The following is a 19,807-nucleotide window of genomic DNA, read 5'->3' as shown; positions in this document are numbered from 1 at the left end:
GAAATGTTGGAGGGGGAACCGAGATCCTTTCCTGTCCAATGTCTGACACTCGCCATTTTCCAACTTGCCAGTCCAAAAAATAGGCGTCATGTAAGAGGCAGTTCACAAAACTCCACATGTCAGGCCTTGCTAGTGACACATTTACACCAGGCCATGGTGCTAGACCTTTGTTTAGAAGGCATGACTCCATAACTGGCTTTTACAATGAGAAGAGGAATGGTTGACGTTGGCAGTCTGGTGTGGGTACACCCGGTCTGTGCTGACGTGGTGCCAGTCCGTACTTGCTAATAATAGTGCCTGTAATAGTCCTAATCTGTGTTACACCGTTGTCTGGTTTTGAAAACTATAATCCGGACTTAATACATTCAAGGACTTCGCTGTTTAATTTACAGAGCGGAAAGTGACTGTAAGTCGTCTCTTAATACGAATACACAGTGTATTAATTTCACTAGGAACTGTGTAATGCTTCATTTTGCCAGTGGGGGCACTGCAGGGGAATGAAGCTGTTGCTGCTGACCTCCTTCAGTCGATCACTGGTGATCTATTAGTAGATCAGCTTATGGTTTCGGGTTCCTAAGTGATCAGGATGGAGAGACAAGTACCTCACCAATTCTGGCTACTCTGGGCCGCCAGATGTCATTTTCATAAGCATTTCTGCCTCTATCAGACTATATTCTGAACAGATTTAGAGGTGTGACCTACAGACCCATTGTAATACTGACCATATACAAAAGTCAGAAATTAAAAAATGTCACTTCCGAGTCATGGGTTTAATGTATCCGCCGGGAAAATCTCCATGTATGTGTTAGACATATCCATAAGCCACCCCATTCATCTGACGGGGGCCTAGGATGCTCGCTGCTCTATAGCTTAGTCCCCTGCCGCTTTCCGTTCCAGCATCCAGTAAAGATGAGACAAATAGTCACTTGACAATTGCATGGTGTGCCCCTTTTAGAGTCACCAGTGTGGCCAGTAATTGGCTGCAGTGGTCTGATGGTTTTTCACAAAGTCCCTGGCGCAGTAACGAGCATGTACGACCACCATCGCGTCAAGTCTATAGGAGTAGTGGTCGCACATGCTCACAACTGCCCACTTCACACAGTGCTTATTCTCAGGTTATCTTCTCTTCTGTGCGTAGATAATATTGTTGATTGTGATGCAGCCATGTAAAATCTTGTACTACAGGACTAATTTCCACATTACTCGGAGTCCTTCCTTTAGAACTGTGCTAATTTAGGGCCCCGTAGATGCCGATCTCCGTCCATTCCCTCCGACTGCTGCATAGGACTTATTTTGGGCAGCCTCGTGTAGTTTATCTCCTCAGCTGCAGCATCTTTTACTTAAGCTTTGGGATTTTTAACAAGTTGTTTCCTACAACGGAACTGGGTTTTATATCGTGTTTTGGTTTTGTTTTGTTTTTTTTTCCCAATCGCTCTGAGCTCTGTAATCTTTCTCTAATCTTTATCCCCCGGATTACCACCGAGAGCCGCCATCCAACACTGATTGACCTCTTTTTCTGTATGTATCGCATATTCCGCCTCTCTGGCCCTGGATCTTTGTAATCTGTAAGCCCTAGTCATAGTTTGGACAGTCGAGCTTCGCATTCGCAGCTTGTTGTGGCCGTTCAACGCTTCGTCATTATACTGTAGTAGGACAGACACATAATCAGTATTTTGTACCAACGTAAATGACTTCTGAGCCTTCAAACAAAGGGGGGAAAAAAATCATCTCATCGATCCTTGTCTGTGTTTGCTCAGTGGTTACAGATCGGTTGCCGCTTTTTTAATTCCTGCTCCGCGCACAGAAGCGAAGCGTGATATTGATCTCCTTTTCTTGATAGAAGACCTGGACATTTTTCAGGAGCAAAATTCGTAGCAATCGGCAGCTCTCCAATTAAAGGGTTCGCCGTGAATGTGACAAACGGCATCACAAGGCCATAGGTAATATTCCCCAATAATCGGGTGTACGGTCAGATTGGTCCCATTGCATTCACTGCACATACGTTTTTATTATCGTGGCTTATTCACATTGCAGTACGTCGCTGGATTTCTGTTTTTGCTATCGTGGACTCCCATCCTTGTAATTGTTGCATGGAATAATGTTGGCTGCTTATCTATTCCAAACAGGTACAGGAACGTATACTAGTCATATGGGGGTTAAAAGAACACTGCCTTAGTATTCAGGGTGTCCCTATGGATACTTCTGGCACATCTGCAAAACGGACGCTGCAATTTTACTGTTAATTCACAGTTATAGGAGCTTACAGATAACTCTTTTGCTTAACTTGCAGGGGAGCGTACATTTTTTTTTTGTCTTGCCTAGACCCTTCAAATGCTTCCAAACTGCCCATAGACTATAAAAAGGTCAAGAAAGTTTGCATTATAATTAGTGCTGAGCGAGCGTGCTGGAATAAGGTGTTATCTGAGCATGCTCGGGGCTATCCCAAGTGTCTTCGGTATGCTCAAACGATATGTTCCGAGTCCCCGCGGCTTCATTTCTCGTAACTGTTTGACAGCTGCAACACATGCAGGGATTACCTGTTTGTTAGACAATCACTGCATGTGTTGGTGTCCAACAGCCACGAGACATGCAGCGCAGCCGCGGGGACACAGAACATGTTTTTTGAGCATACCGATGACACTTGGATAGCCCCGAGCATGCTCAGATAACACCTTATCCCAGCACGCTCGCTCAAAACTAATTATAATCTGAAATGATGTTCCAAAAAAACATCACGGCACAATATAGCCGCCACACAAGATCATGCGTGTGTGGGCAGCTGGCTGTCAGGAGGGGCAGCTGGACATTCCATAGAGAAGGTAGAGATGGTTTATTACCACCTCTGCCTTCCTGATCGCTGGATACACAGCACAGTGTGTAGAGTATTAGGAAGCGCTTACATTTCATCCTCTGGACCCAGTGGTTGTGACCGCAGGGTGTATGGAGGGAGCAGGAGTTTCTCGGAGACTCGGTCAATTCCACTATGCAGACAGGAGCCTGAGTTTCCTCTGTAACTGAGGCTAATATACCAGCGCCAGTTACTGGGAAAATCTGATTAAAAAAAATAAATACTGAACTGTAGTCCCCAAAATGTCTCGTATGCCCTTACAGAGGTTTGGTGGGGGTTATATTGGGGAACAATGTGTGAAATAGCAGAAAAAGTGCTACCATTCCAAATCTTTTACAAGCTTTGTCCTGGTTGGGGGAAAAAAACTGCCCAATATGTAAAACTTTTGAAATGGGGGAACAAATATTAGACTGCATATCAGTTCATGAATCTAACCTACAAATCGGGTGAAAAGTATCACAAATAAAAAGGTGCAAACGTTATTTGAATGAGAGAAAATGTACAACTTTTTTTTTTTTTAAACTGCATTCATGAGAAACCTGAAAAATGTGTATAATCCCGAAGGGGAGAAGCGGAATGACCTGGTCTGGAACTGGTTAAATGTCTCGACTCCGGCTCTGTTGCAAGACTACAACCCCCAGCATGTTTTGTTTGACAGATCTAGAATATTCTAAGTCGAGAAAAGGTTGAACATTTTTTTTTTTTTTCATTAAACCGGTTTTTCACTAGACGCTCTTCCAGCTTCTGCAGAATTCAGCTAATGCATTCCTGCAGGTCGTCGTCCTCTTCTAGGGGTGCACCACGTCTGAGGCCTGATGGGATCTTTTGGGTTTAGACTCGGACTACATGGTGACCCTCATCACACCACAACGTGAGGCAGAACATTGAATATCTATTGTCTCGTTCCGACCCGTGGCCATCACAAAATCCCACCCTGATAGTTTGCTCCATAGACTTCAGTGTGAGTTTGCGGTTTACTTGCTGTAGTTTTCTCATCACCGATGTGACGCTGCGATGCTTGTTATCCGGGCCGGCCAGACTCCATCGAGCCTCCGCACAGTTTATAAGTAGCACTTATTGTGGGTCAGGGTGGAGTGCGATGGTTTCTGGTCGGCTGTAAACACTACCTCCGAGCGCTTTTTGTTTATTTGCGTTTTTTTCCCGGTTACGTAACCCGGCACTTCAGCTTCTAGTTGGCAGAAGTCAATGCACAGTGGAATAGTCTTTTTTTTTTTTTTCTGAACTGTTTCAATGGATATTAATGTGATCTCTTCCTCGTTTTATGACCGCGCCGAGAGGTCTAGGTTTATTAGGCTACTTTCCCACTGGCGTTTTTTGCAATACGTCGCAATGCGTCGTTTATGGGAAAAAAAACGCATCCTGCAAAGTTGTTTGCAGGATGCGTTTTTGCCCCATAGATTAACATTAGCGACGTATTGCGACGCATTGACACACGTCGCAACTGTTGTTCGACGGTTGCGCCGTGTTGTGGCAGACCGCCGGGAGCAAAAAACGTTACATGTAACGTTTTTTGCTGCCGACGGATCACTTTTTCTGACCGCGCATGCGCGGCTGGAACTCCGCCTCCACCTCTCTGCACCTCACAATGGGGCAGCGGATGCGCAGGAAAAATGCATCCGCTGCCTCCGTTGTGCGGCGCATTCACTGCTAGCGTCGCATTGCGACGGGCAGAGTCTGACGCTAGTGTGAACGTAGCCTTATACAAGACACAAGTCCCACAATTAACCTCTTCCCAGATTATAGAATCTCGCCCTTTATTTACCAGCCGAACATTTATGGCCCACCATAAGGATAGGTTTCGGGAAGCTTTCTGTGACAATGCATTTTTTTTTGTAAAGAGTAGATTAGGTGGCACTACAGACAGTTTGATCCTTCTGGAGGGGAGCTAATTTGCATATTTTTGTCCTAGGGTGCATTGCACGCAAGACACTCAACACCAGCGGTATCTCTTCCAAGAAGAACCAGTACCTTCAGAGAGATACATGCCAACGGACTTTTTTTTTTTCCATCACTGTGCCGAATCAATTTTTTGTACATTTTTAGTCCTTGCTAATTTTTACTATTCATGTTTCAGGTTTTACTTTTATCTTCAGCAAAAAAAAAAAAAAAAAATCTGTCTGCTCAGAAATTGTGTAGAATTGTCCAATTTTGATCCGAGGGCTGGAACAAAACTGGTAATGCAAGTCAATGGGTCTATAAAAAAAACCCTCAAATGACATCAGAGTGCGGTCTTATTTTCACGGACTGTCTGAAAGGAGACTGGAGGTTTACGGTAGAAACTGATGTCACTCGGACCAAACTCGGATCAAAATAATCTATTTTTCTCATACTCGAGAAAATGACTTCTTAATGAGGCCTTAATTGCTCTCAGCCGGGGCGCCGCTCTCAGCCGGGGCGCCGCTCTCAGCCGGGGCGCCGCTCTCAGCCATTGGTGTTTTATGTATAAAGTATTTTTTTTTTCCTCTTCAGTTGATTCAGAAGTCAAAATTGGAGCAGTTTTTCAAGAAGAAACTCCCCAAGAATTGACCTTAATTTTTTTTTCCCACGTGGAAAAAAAAAAGCCCCTTGTGCCTTACGAGAGCGTTATCCCATTGAAATGATTTACGGAGCTTATTCAAAGCGTATTTGAAGTGGATTTTGGAGCAGAATCTTCTCTTAATTTGACATTAAAAAAAAAATCTGTATGAGAACATGACGTATGGCGAGAATCTGCAGCAGCAATCTATACGGATGGTAAAATCTGCATGGGAATTTAATTTCCATCTGTATAAAATCCCCTCCGCTTTCCTGCTCCTGTATCTCGCTGCAGATTTTTTTTTTTCTGCACATAATCTGCAAGTAAAATTTGCCGCAATTCTGTCCCGTGTGGATTAACCCTTAGGCTCCTTCTCATTTTTATGTATGCAGCTGTGAACTGCGGCTCATGATACCAACGCCAGTAGAAGGGAAGTGGGGCACGTCCGGGAGGAATCCAGCATAATGGAGAGTTGTCCGAGGTGTATATTTCAGCAACATCTGGCGTGCGGACCATTACCAGCTTCTTCTTCCCGTTTCTCCGTTGGGTGGGGGGTGCATGTACATTACTTTTCTTACCAGAAGAAGAGATCCTTTCTAGCATTCTTAAGCTATTCCTTAGGGCTTGACAATTACACAACTGTTTTACAGTGAAATGAGCTTGCATTTCTTGAGAGACTGAGTGCTGGGAGGGATATGGCAGCAGAAGCCTCTTTTATTGCACGTGTGTCAGCATTCTGGTGATTTAATGGTGTAAGACGGCAGCAACTGGCATGGCCTCCGGAGACAGCTGGCCTGGGAGGAGACGCTGCTGTCTGCCACTTTACATCTTAAGCCTAGGCTGCCCAGGCCGGGCAGACTCCTCCGGATAATTGGATGTGTCAGACCTCTCCATCCAACTCCAGCTGAAGACAGACCAAAACAATTGATTCCAGCTAAATAAACTAATTAGCGGCAGTGAGAGAATGCGTAACTTAATCCAATAGATTACTTAGGTCTGGCTTACCCGCCGACTTGAGTCTTGTCTTCGGTGGCGACTGATGCCATGACCCTACTTGGCCAGGACTGGCAGGCATGGCAAAGCTTTCCATTGTGGGCCATTAGAAAGTGCACACTCTGAGCTGGTGTATATCGAATCGCACCCGACAGTCTGTCCGCGCCTCGGGGAACAGCACAGTCTTCTACATATTTGCTGAATGATGATTGCGCTTTGCAGCTGGCACGTAAAGCCCAGACTAAGGCTCAGCCGCGCTTCGTTCCCGGAAAAACGTGTATACCGTCCTATATGGAAAGTAACGCATCCATAGCCGAGCACCGCTATTCTAACGGGGACTTGATGCAATCCTATGGCAAATCCACTCCATGTTTTCCAAATTGATCCAAATCAGCCGACACGAGATTGTTGCCAGTCTGCGCAAGAATTAGCAGATTTGATTGGAATTTAATTTACGCACAAAATCAACGTTCAAAATCTCAAGTCAGATTCTGAACGTGTAAATGTGGTTCACAAGCAGCAGATTTTCATTACAGAAATTTCGCCAAGGGAAATCCACTCTTATGTATACAAGTGATTATTGATTACCGGCAGCTGCGAATATGGCACAATGGGCATCTTGAACCTAGGAATAAATTGGGGTGTTCTTGTCTCAAACTCTCTGCACAAGACCATAAAAAAAGAGACTAAAGACCCGTTTATACTAACCACTATATATGTTAATTGCCACTCAATTATTGGCTTATCGCAAGGGCTGACAAAGGTTTATGGGGACAGAAAGTTTTGTTAAAGGGGTAGTATTTGGTAAAATTGCAAAATGCTTGTAAAAATAGAATGGAGAGGTTTTGTTTACTGCTCGTTGCCTAGGTTACCAGCCACCGCTGCAGTGTATCATTGGTGGCCGAACTACAATGCAATGAGTGTCACACTTAACAAATTTTTATTATAGACCAATGTGACTGATTACTTCCCTTTAAAAAAAAGAATAAGGTCAGCAGGAAGCTGCCAAATGATGGTCGGGAGTGATGTCAGCTTTCTGTGTACACTGAATATTGACAACTGCTGATCGGTGGAGGGCATGGTTGGACCAGGAGGTACAAGACACTTAGGGTATGTGCACATGCTGCGGATTTTGCTGCGGATCCGCAGCGTTTCCGCAGCGGTTTCCCATGAGTTTACAGTACCATGTTAACCTATGGGAAACGAAATCCACAGTGCACATGCTGCGGGAAAAAAAAGCGCTGAAACGCAGCGGTTTACATTCCGCAGCATGTCAATTCTTTGTGCGGATTCCGCTGCGGTTTTAAATCTGCTCCAATAGAAAACTGCAGAAAAGCCGCAGCGGAATCCACAGTAGAAACCGCGATAAATCCGCAGGAAAAACCTCAGCGGTTTTGCACTGTGGTTTTTCCAAATCAGCTGCGGAAAAATCCGCAGTCCTCCAGAATACGTGTGCACATACCCTAAGTCCTCCAGTGATAATCTGCTGATAAAATACTGATTGTATTAAAGACACAGCATAGTAAGGATTTCTGCCCCTAAATCATGCTGCTCTTGGATTACATGACAACCTGCTGACAGATTCATTATAAATAGATCACCCCGTGATAAGACAATGGCAGATTTCGTGCTGCTGGCACCTGTAATGATGAATCCAAGTTAACGATTGGTTAAGAATTTTTGGCAGAAACTCCGGGGTAAACTTTGTTCTGTGGAATATGCTGGACTTTCCGATTCTGGATAATTAGTGCAGAGCAAGCGGGTTACAGCAGCCGGTGCTTTCTCAGACTGTTTTCCTTACTAAACACATAGCGAGATACCAGAATAAAAAAAAACAAACCTCTTCTCTACACTGATGGTGTTTGGTGCTGAGTAATGTCTCTACTATAGGTGTAATTTGCCTTTTCATTTATCTTTTTTTTTTCCTTTTGTCTTTTAGGAGCAGGCTCCGGTGCCCGTGTATCACCCAACGCCAAGCCAGACCCGGCTAGCTACTCAACTGACCGAAGAGGAGCAGATCAGAATAGCTCAACGAATAGGTCTCATTCAGCACCTGCCCAAAGGAGTGTACGATCCCGGCAGAGATGGATCGGAGAAGAAGATAAGAGAGTGAGTTCTCCCACGCATACATGTAGAACGTGGCGGGATCTTTTACAGGCTTTATTCACACTGACATCATGGCGACATGCTGCCACGTTTCCGCATTACCTGACTGCTTTTATTCTACCAGAGCTAGGGTTTCGTTCTCGATGAACGCAGGTCCCATTGGTGGGGTCAGTATACATCTCGTGGATATGCCATAAATGTATACAATGGAAATAAATACCCTTTTTAAAGTCCAAATCCCAAGGTCACGAGTTATTCCCTATCCATTGATATTCTCCCTTATCTATAGAATACTTGCAGATCACTGGTGGGCGACCAAGACCCCTATTAGACCCGAGCGCAGGGTAGAGCCCAGTCTTGAATACAACAGTGCATGCTCAACCTCCTCTTTTATTGAATATGGGACTGCCATAGAAAGCAGAGTGCTACAATTCATTATTTTCAGCAGTCCTGTAGACAATGAAAGGAGCAGAGGTCGCACCATCTTCATTTAAGATGGGTGTATAGTTCCCAACGGTCGGACACCCAGGATATATTTAGCAAGTTATTCTTTATTCTATGCATATAGGATAACTTTGGGAGGGCATCTTCAAAAAGGAAATTATTGCACTAGCGTGATCCTGGCCTCCTCAAAAAAAAAAAATCCTTAAAATAAAAACTTCTGGTAAATGGGCTAATGTCTGACTTCAAGAGCACTTTCTAAAGAAATATTGGGGTTCAGTTTTAGCCTTAGTTCCTCTATAGTAACATCTCCCCCATGTGCGCAGGGGAAATTCAGATCTTCATGGACTGGCGTTAAGGTGGCCATACAATATTCATGGTGGCGTCCCGACTTCACCCTGGACGAGGACTTACGGCCTGTCTTTATTAAGGACGCTCTCACCTAAGCGTCCATATGTAATGAGAGGGTCTGGAGGTATAGCTGGCAGCTATCTCAGGGTGGGTTCAGACAGCGACCGAATAAATCGCCTTGGGCTCCTGAATCTACAGGTGTCCGGTATCCGTAACACCCCCAAAACGTCGTAAAAACTCACATTGACAACCCCCTGTACACATGAGCGGAGCATTACTCTAGAACTATTAGGATTGGTTGACATTAATGGCCGCGAGAAGCTTCACTTTTAAAACATAACTTTTATAGATGAACGTCGGCCTTCAGAACCAGAGCCCCAGGCACAAAAGCGGGACGAGACTACATCGCCAGGTGTCTCCTGTATGATGTGCAACCTTAGGTGTCTCCTGTGTGATGTGCACCCTTGCATCGTGTCTGCAGGGAATAGTCCTGCCGGTAAAACCATGTTTATGCCTTTATCACTTACAGATGTAGCAGAGCCAGGTTTAACACTTTAGCAGCAGTACGGAGCGGGCACAAACACCCTGTCTCAGACCTCTGGGTGTAGGAGGCCGCCTCGCCCTCTAATTTCAAGGCTTTGCCAGGAGGACTAGGTAGTGGGACGGGATCTTCTCTACACCAGTACTGACTAGTATATTGTTGCTCGGGGAGGATTGTGGCAGTAAAGTGACTATACGGTAAAATAAATGCAAGGTCAGGAATGGAGGGTGTGGGGCAAGACACTGGCTCTCTCCGTATTCGTCTCGTATCGTTTGGCCCTTACGGTTTGCATGGTCTAATAAAGGGCTCCGAATAATACCCGATCTGTAACGTGCTCTCCTTCCTCTGTCGTTCGCAGGTGCGTGATCTGTATGATGGACTTTGTGTATGGCGACCCCATACGATTCCTTCCCTGCATGCACATCTACCACATGGACTGTATAGACGACTGGCTCATGCGTTCCTTCACTTGCCCTTCCTGCATGGAGCCGGTGGATGCAGCGCTGCTTTCCTCTTACGAGACTAACTGAGCTTGTCTCCGGAGGTGGCAAAGGAGACATGGCTGCTGAGAGGGATCAGCCTGTTTGGGGGAGCGAGATCCACACCATAGGAGAATGTACACCGGCCCTACTACCGACATTGGCGAAGCAGAGCATACACCGAATATCGAGAAGACTCGTCGTTTACCGCAGACTGAACCGCGAGCAGCAGATCCCATTACACAACTCGCGACTGGTTCCTCCCGTGCACAAGAAACGCCGCTCCGTCTTTTTAAGTGTTGGTGCAAGTCCTGACTAGTAAGGAAAATGCTGATCGCGATTCCCTTCCCTGCCTTCTACTTTCCACAAATACTCGGCGCCTTCCGCCCCCTCCTGTAATGACCTGTTATGTTGTTCCAAAGTGAATTCGTGGAGGTGTGTGTCTATAAATGTAGGGGGCGAAGCTTTGCCTTGTTCTGAACACTGCGCCAAGTATCCAGCCCGTAGTGGTGCTATCGACCCAGAACTGCCGTCTTATCGTTTCCCGATGTGGACATTCACAAGAGGAGCTTCATCCAAACATCTTGCTTTACCTAGCCTATAGGGGGTGCGAAAACCCATTGTAGATGCATCCCCCCCCCTCCACATCATACTATACCCCTCAACATATATAGTGATGGGGCCAGGGTGTGACAACAGACAAACTGTGGCCCTCAGGGTCAAGGGCGCCTCCGTGCCAAAAAAAAAAAAATCAGTCTGGCGGACAAAGAACTGGCACAGAACTAGTTTTAACCCTCTGGCTCCCAGAAATGTCCTCGCCGGGCTCCTGGAGCGGAGGAGATATTTGCACCTTTTATTATATTATTATAATTATTATTATTTCTTTCCATTGGAAATGGAATTTCACGGCCTTAGGTCTCTGTAACGTGAAGTTTGATATTGCAGGACAGGCTCCTCACCCGTGCGGCTCTGCGTACCCATAGGCCGCCGGCACCAGTTTCGTGTTGCAAGGCAGAATTGTGCGGCGTTTGATCCATTAACCGAACATTGACTGATTTTTCGTCGCCTTTTCTGCTTTTATGTTTTGTCTTTATTAACCCCTTCCCCGTCAGTGAGGACCTAGCCATACGCTGGCTTGGGGCAGCCGCTGACTCTGGAGGGATTAACCTTCATTTGTGTTACATGTAATCACTACAGTATATGTTTTTTTGTTTTTTTTATTTTGTCTAAAATTGGACTGTATTTTCATCGGCCTTTCACAGTGGTGTTGCTAGCTCAGCATCAGATTAAAGCTGTGTATACTGAAGGTTTAATACCCTGACTTGGCTCTGCTTCAAAACGCCTAATACCCAGCACTGAAAAGTCCCTGTTCTCAGCATTTCAGCTCTTCTGCAACCCGCTCTGATGCGTCTGTTACAGTACAGTTCTGTCCTGTCAATAAGATGCCTTGTGTATGGCATTTTGTACAGCGAGTTGAGGTCATCCCACAGTCTAGCTGCCTGGTGGGCTCCGCAGCTGTCAGAGCTACAAACTGTGGCCGGATCACTAGTATTATATATCGTCCATAGGACTGATGGTTTATTGTGCCATATAGGAAGATTAAAACCTATAAACCGCACTGGTGGAACAGGGATCATCTTTGTCTTGTATACATGACCAACAATTGCAGCTGCTCTAGTGCACAATTTCCTAACGGGCGTAAAAAAAATCCTGAAATAGCTACTTTAAAATCAGTGTTTCAAGAATTTAAAAAAACAAAACCCTTTCCATATTTTGCTAGAAGCAGGCTCTGCAACAAGTGGGTCTACGTCTCGCTCTGCAACAAGTGGGTCTACGTCTCGCTCTGGCACAAGTGGGTCTACGTCTCGCTCTGGCACAAGTGGGTCTACGTTTCGCTCTGGCACAAGTGGGTCTACGTCTCGCTGTGGGACAAGTGGGTCTACGTCTCGCTGTGGGACTAGTGCGTCTACGTCTCGCTCTGGCACAAGTGGGTCTACGTCTCGCTCTGGCACAAGTGGGTCTACGTCTCGCTCTGGCACAAGTGGGTCTACGTCTCGCTCTGGCACAAGTGGGTCTACGTCTCGCTCTGGGACCAGTGGGTCTACGTCTCGCTCTGGCACAAGTGGGTCTACGTCTCGCTCTGGCACAAGTGGGTCTACGTCTCGCTCTGGCACAAGTGGGTCTACGTCTCGCTGTGGGACAAGTGGGTCTACGTCTCGCTGTGGGACTAGTGCGTCTACGTCTCGCTCTGGGACTAGTGCGTCTACGTCTCGCTCTGGCACAAGTGGGTCTATGTCTCGCTCTGGGACTAGTGCGTCTACATCTCGCTCTGGCACATGACCATCATTGCAGCTGCTATAGTGCACAATTTCCTAACGGGTGTAAAAAAAAAAAAACCCTTTTCCATATTTTGCTAGAAGCAGGCTGTGGGACTAGTGCGTCTACGTCTCGCTGTGGGACTAGTGGGTCTACGTCTCGCTCTGGGACTAGTGCGTCTACGTCTCGCTCTGGGACTAGTGCGTCTACGTCTCGCTCTGGCACAAGTGGGTCTACGTCTCGCTGTGGGACTAGTGGGTCTACGTCTCGCTCTGGGACTAGTGCGTCTACGTCTCGCTCTGGGACTAGTGCGTCTACGTCTCGCTCTGGCACAAGTGGGTCTACGTCTCGCTCTGGCACAAGTGGGTCTACGTCTCGCTCTGGCACAAGTGGGTCTACGTCTCGCTGTGGGACTAGTGGGTCTACGTCTCGCTCTGGGACTAGTGCGTCTATGTCTCGCTCTGGCACAAGTGGGTCTACGTCTCGCTCTGGCACAAGTGGGTCATCTTACACTCACATCTGAAACTTTTATAAGTCGGCCAAAACTGTCGGTGTCTGTGTAATTTATTGATTGTCTAATGTATTTGGTGTCCTCCGTCTGGACAGTCTTCCAACAATGAAGTCGAGGGTGAGAAGACTCATTTCAATGCCAACAGATGGTGGACAGTGGTCACTGGACCTGGGGGGAGTGAGGACCCATTGTTTTTTAGGTATTTTTTTCTGCATTTAGGGTCCACTTTCCTGAAAGTGAAAGATCCATTTAAAGGGAACCGGTCATGTTAAAGAAAAAAAAACCTAATGAATATAGGATTAATCTGCCGGTATATAGTGTTAAAAAGGTCTGTCTGAAAGGACGGCTACTGGGAGAAAACAAACTTGTATTCTCCCTAGGGCCGGTACATAATAGTCTGTGCCCGTCGGATGGTGGAGTGAGATGACCGCCTCTCATCGGACGGCTTCTAGGACAACTCTTGATTAGGACGCAGTAGGCCGAATAAACAGGTATGTGTGTAAACCAGAAAATAAGTTCTAGTTCCTGAAATGCGACTGATTCCAAGGGATTTAAGAGATCCCGGAGACGGTCGGTTCCTGTTTTTTGTGTGGGTTAGGAGGGCTCCCACCCACTGGTGCAGGAATTGGCTCATGAAAAACAGATTACCGGTAAGTGTTACTATGGGTCCATGTGCACTGATGTGATTGTAGCCGTAGACTCATCACAGATATCCAGACCACATTGATATGTATTGTAAGAGCTCTTCAGAGCCTCAGACTGTGATTGCCGGATGACATCACATTTGGAGAAATTACATGTTCACATCTTGCTTAAGTGGTTGCGTTGTGAAAGCCGGGAAATTCTCAGATGCCAGGAACTGTGGTTTTATATACAGACTCGTCTTCTAGGGAGAAGGATTTCAGCTTCCCCGACTGAAAATTACAGTGAAAAGTTGTGTCGGGGTTCAGAAGGACACAAGCTGCTTCCAGCACTCTTCACTGTGTGTCATTATTTATATTTTCATCTGAGACAGGAAAGCTTCCGTAGATGCCCATTTTAACCTCCATGGGTGTACAGTAGTGTTAATCACAAAATCTTCACACTATTTAAATTATTTCCATGCATTGAGGACATGGCACACTGTTTTCTAAATCAAACATGAAGAGAAATGTAGATAACTACTTTCAGAAAATAACAAACAATGAGCATAGGGCTGTTTAACAAAAAGTGTCTGCATCTGTCTTTACAAACTCACAATATACTATTTTTATGACTATTTAGTATTCCTCTGACTCACTAACCTAATATTTAGTTGTATACCCAGTTTTCCTTGTTTTTTTTTTTTTTTAAGAGCTGCTTCACATCTGTATTGCATAGAGTCAACCAACTTCTGCCCCTGTCACCTGTTATTCCAGCCCAGGATTCTCGGACTACATCCCACTATTTTTTTGGCATTTGTTGACTTTGCCTCAGAAACGGCATTTTTGATGTCACCCCACAAGTGTTCTATTGGGATTAAGGTCCAGGGATTGGGCTGCCTGCTCCATAACCTCAATTTTTTTTTTTTTTGAAACCAAGATTTTGCTTGTTTTCTGGTGTGTTTAGGGTCGTTGTCTTGCTGAAACACCCATTTTAAAGGCATCGGCTCTTCAGCGTAAGGCAAACATGACCTTTTCAAGTATTTTAATATGTGCAAACTGATCCATGATCCCTGGTATGAGGTAAATAGGTCTGGCGCCATAGTAAGAGAAACATGGCCATATCATGATGCTTCCACCACCATGCTTCACTGTGTGCAGGGTGTACCGTGGCTTGAATGCAGAGTTTGGAGGTTGTCTGACCAACTGTCTGCTACCCTTGGACCCCAAAGGAACAATTTTACTTTCATCAGTTCATAAAATGTTTCTCCATTTCTCTTTAGTCCACTTGATGTGTTCTTTGGCCAATTGTATCCGCTTCAGTACATGTCGTGTTTTTTTTTTTTGTTTTTTTTTAAACAATGGGACTTTGTGGGGACTTCTTGCTAAGAGATTAGCTTCACACAGGCGTCTTCTAACAGCCACAGGTAATTGGAGTCTGTCTTTGATCATTGGCCGAGCCTTTGCTATTCTTCCATCCATTCGAATGGTAGTCTTCAGTTTTCTTCTGTCTGTCTCTCTGGTTTGGCTTTTCTTTTTTAAAGCATTGCAGATTATTTTAGCTGAACAGCCAATCATTGTCTGCACATATTTTTCGAGAACCCTGAAGACCCTATGTTAGCACCTGAGCATGCTCACTCATCACTATTGATAATAATACATAAAATTGTTGGGTGAAAGTGACCATTATTACTCCAGATATATCCATTCTAACACATTTCATGCCTGTTGTGTTATTCCAAACCAATCGGTCAGTGTAAAGCAGCCCAGAATTAATAGAAATGTGCATGGGACCCTGCAAATATGTGATAAATAGCAGTACTAATTATATATACACAAAATGTAGAGACAGCTGGACGCACCACCGCTCTCAAACACAGTGTGAACTGCTCACCTGCAATGGAGGTTCAGACTTCTGATCACGGGTGCCTTGGCAGAAATAGCAGACCCATAGAAGCGCACACTAGGCGCGAAACGGCCGTCGTCATGCTTGCCGCTCTCCTTGTTTAGCACCCCCGGCCGTGAAGATGTTTTAACCGCACTTCAATAAAGGTACCTGTTCCGGACGATCGGTGAGTGCCGGCTCTTTTCTTCTTTATACCTAATTATATATACATATAATGTGTGTATAGGAGTCCTAAATATATATACATATAATGTGTGTGTGTACATAGGAGTACCAATTATATATACGGTACATATAATGTGTGTATATAGGCGTACTAATTATATATACATATAATGTGTGTGTGTATAGGCGTACTAATTATATATACGGTACATATAATGTGTGTATATAGGCGTACTAATTATATATACATATAATGTGTGTATAGGAGTCCTAAATATATATACATATAATGTGTGTGTGTACATAGGAGTACCAATTATATATACGGTACATATAATGTGTGTATATAGGCGTACTAATTATATATACATATAATGTGTGTGTGTATAGACGTACTAATTATATATACGGTACATATAATGTGTGTGTATATATAGAGTTGGGCACGGAGACAGTGGGAGGCATTAGTATCAGTTTGTCCATTCACATCAGCTGTTCACTTAAGTATGATTTAATCCTTCGGAATCCGCACTTCACCGTCCATCACAACAGGGGGGGAAAGAGACGTGTGGGAAGGGGTTTAATGAAAAAAAAAAACAAAAGGTTCACAGTAATGTTAACCAAATTCTTAGTTTTCTCTCTTTTGCAATTTCCTACATTTTTCATTGTTGCTTGTAGATGCACCAGGGCTCCCGGACAATCTGCCCGTTTTCTACGGCGCCCTCTGCTGGCACTCATCTTGCTCACAGTCACAGGTACACTGGAATTTGGTTTGTGGTTGATGTGGGACTAAACCCCCCTCCAAAATAATGTAACAAACATATCACAGGACACGGATCTTTAATTAAAAGGACCATTTATTCTGAGCAAACATTAGAAAAATACAGAATGCCTTCTCATTAAGAAACATCAGATTCAATATAAACTTTAAAAAAAAAAAAACTTATCAAAGTTTCTAGAATATTTTTGGCAACAATTTCCTAAATTGAATGAGGAACAAGGCTCAGAATTATAGTAAGACGGCCGGACCAGTAGGATGCTCCCGGTCTGGTCCAAACCAATGGGAATTCATTAGACTGGACATGTCTGCGGCTCAGTAACCGGAATTGGGAAATACTTAGTGATCAGCGAGTATACTCGTTTTTACTAGCCAGCCTGAGTACATGTGGGGGTTGCCTGATTGCTACGGAATCCCCACATGTACTCAGGCTGGCTAGTAGCTGTAAATCATTCAGCTGCCGGGATGAAAACTAAATCTCCGAGCAGTCATAAATACTCGGAGGTCACCCAAGTAACGAGTATACTCGCTCGTCACTAGAAATAACCAAACTCCTTGTGGGTGGGGTATTGAAATGATGAACAACATCGGGAGCGCAGCATGAGTACATACGGCTCTTAGAGAAGAGTCAGATGGACTCTTGACAAGGATCGCACTGCATGGACTGGCCGGCGGCTCTTGGGGACAGAGTTAGATGGCCGTAGAACTCTGACAAGGATCACACTGCATGGACTGGCCGGCGGCTCTTGGGGACAGAGTTAGATGGCCGTAGAACTCTGATGAGGATCGCACTGCATGGACTGGCCGGCGGCTCTTAGGGAAGAGTCAGATGGCCATAGAACTCTGACGATCGCACTGCATGGACTGGCCGGCGGCTCTTAGGGAAGAGTCAGATGGCCATAGAACTCTGACGATGATCGCACTGCATGGACTGGCCAGCGGCTCTTGGGGTCAAAGTTAGATGGCCATACATCTCTGACAAGGATCACACTGCATGGACTGGCCGGCGGCTCTTGGGGACAGAGATGGCCGTAGAACTCTGTAGAGGATCGCACTGCATGGACTGGCCGGCGGCTCTTGGGGAAAGAGTTAGATGGCCGTAGAAATCTGACGAGGATCACACTGCATGGACTGGCCGGTGGCTCTTAGGGAAGAGTCAGATGGCCATAGAACTCTGACGATGATCGCACTGCATGGACTGGCCAGCGGCTCTTGGGGTCAAAGTTAGATGGCCATACATCTCTGACAAGGATCACACTGCATGGACTGGCCGGCGGCTCTTGGGGACAGAGATGGCCGTAGAACTCTGTAGAGGATCGCACTGCATGGACTGGCCGGCGGCTCTTGGGGAAAGAGATGGCCGTAGAACTCTGACAAGGATTGCACTTCATGGACTGGCCAGCGGCTCTTAGGGAAAGAGTTAGTTGGCCATACATCTCTGACAAGGATAGCAGTGCATGGACTGGCCGGTGGCACTTGGGGACAGTGTTAGATCGCCGTAGAACTCTGACGAGGTTAAAAAAAAAAAAACCAAGGAACGTGGATTTCCCATAGAAATAGGAAGAATTTTCCAAGCAGTGACTGCACGTGACGTCTTAGACAGCGGAAAATCTGCTGAGTTTTTGAAGTAGTGGTTTTAAAACGTTTTGCCGTCTTTTCCAGCATTTTTTTAAATCTGACATATTAAATAGTAGTAACCTACAAGCAGGAGCCGTCACTACTTTTAGCCGCTTCATGGCTTTTGAAGCCTGACGCTCGTTCTGACGCTGCTCTGCATATGTTCATTATGTGTAACATTTGCTGAGTGTCCCACAAGTACATTTCCTGCAGATTTTTCATGCGGCAGGTGGACGAGATTTGGTAGGGCTGAGTGCAGCAGCCTGTATTCTGCGAATGGTGCGAACAGCAGGAGTGATCCAAATGTCCCCATTCGGCTTCATCTCCCTCTTGCATTCAGTAATGGCTCCAAAGCTTCTTGCAGAACATGGCTGCCTCCGTTCAGCACCAGTGATCTGGGATTGTTTCTCGGCCTGTATTAATAGAACGCGGCAATAGGAAACATTGCCAACGAATAACAATGGCGCAGTATTTCCATATAGTTGGTGAGGGTCCGACCCTTGAAACATCCCGCGGATCACGAGAACCTACTGCTGTGTTGTAGCTTTCTCCATAGCAAGAGGTAAGAGTGTTGGGGTGCAGCTAATAGGGAATGTCAGCAGGATTTTGTCATGGAATCTGAGAGCAGCATGCTGTAAGGGGTAGATAGCCTGATTCCAGAGATGTGTCACTTATTGGGCTTCTTGTTGTAGTTTTGATAGAATCCCCGTTTACTGTAGATGTAGTATTGCTAGGAATGCTGAGCTGTGCATAACCCCGCCCACACTCCTGATTGGCAGCTTCCTGTGTATAGTAGCAGCAAGCTGCCAATTGTTGGTGGGGGGCGGGGTTACACAGATTAGCTGGACTGCCTAGCACAAGATACCTAGTCCTGCAGTGATAATCTCCTCCTGATTAAACACTTATTATATTAAAACCACAGCACACAAGACAAGTGAGTGACACATCACTGGAGTCAGGGTCTCTGCTCCTGTATTACGCAGCTCTCATGTTAGTGAAAACCTGCTGACTGATTCTCTTTAAATCTGCAAAGCTTCCTTAATTCTAAGCGGGCATCCTGTCGGTCCTACCCACGTAGATCCTTGCAAAACCCAGAACCTGTCATCCGGTCAAAAGTCCCCAGTTTTTGCTCCTATTTTATTTCCGTTGCCCCTCTGATAATTCCCTTTTCCAGAGATATGGGCCTGTTTATGTAGCGCTGATTTTTTTCCAGTTCTTACCAGGGGCTGTGGCTGAAATGATTCTGCGGGGGCGTGTCTTTAGGCTGATCTGCATAAGGACACTGAGCCACGCCTACTCGGAACAGACCATAAAAATTAGCGCTGAATAAAAAGGGTCTATATCTCTGGATTTAAAAAAATAAAATAAATAACATAACAATACTCAGTGGAGTAGGGGGAATAACATAAGAGCAAAAACTCAACACTTTTGATGTGGTGACAGGTCCTCTTTAAGAGCATAACACAAGTGTCACAGTGCTCCAGCCATGATAACAATGGAATGAGGGGCTTGGACAAGGTCCAGTCTTCTCTGCTAGGGTGACCTAGCACCATCTAGTGGTAGAACACTAAAATGAACCTGACCTGAATCCCTGTTTGT

General features: G+C 45.4%; 1 protein-coding gene across 1 annotated transcript in view; it reads left to right on the top strand.

Annotated features, from left to right (window-relative positions):
• RNF11 (ring finger protein 11) overlaps positions 1 to 11,608 on the top strand; it is a 38,765-nt gene extending 27,157 nt beyond the window's left edge. The window contains exons 2-3 of the mRNA XM_069737929.1: positions 8,317 to 8,486; positions 10,175 to 11,608. Coding sequence (XP_069594030.1) covers positions 8,317 to 8,486; positions 10,175 to 10,346 — 342 coding nt within the window. The 3' untranslated portion in view covers positions 10,347 to 11,608. The remainder of the gene's footprint in view (positions 1 to 8,316; positions 8,487 to 10,174) is intronic.
• The last annotated feature ends 8,199 nt before the right edge of the window (positions 11,609 to 19,807 follow it).

Source organism: Ranitomeya imitator, chromosome 8 (assembly GCF_032444005.1).
Source record: "Ranitomeya imitator isolate aRanImi1 chromosome 8, aRanImi1.pri, whole genome shotgun sequence".
Lineage (NCBI taxonomy): Eukaryota > Metazoa > Chordata > Amphibia > Anura > Dendrobatidae > Ranitomeya > Ranitomeya imitator.
Note: the sequence above shows the minus strand (reverse complement) of the source record. Positions and strands in the feature narration are given on the sequence as shown.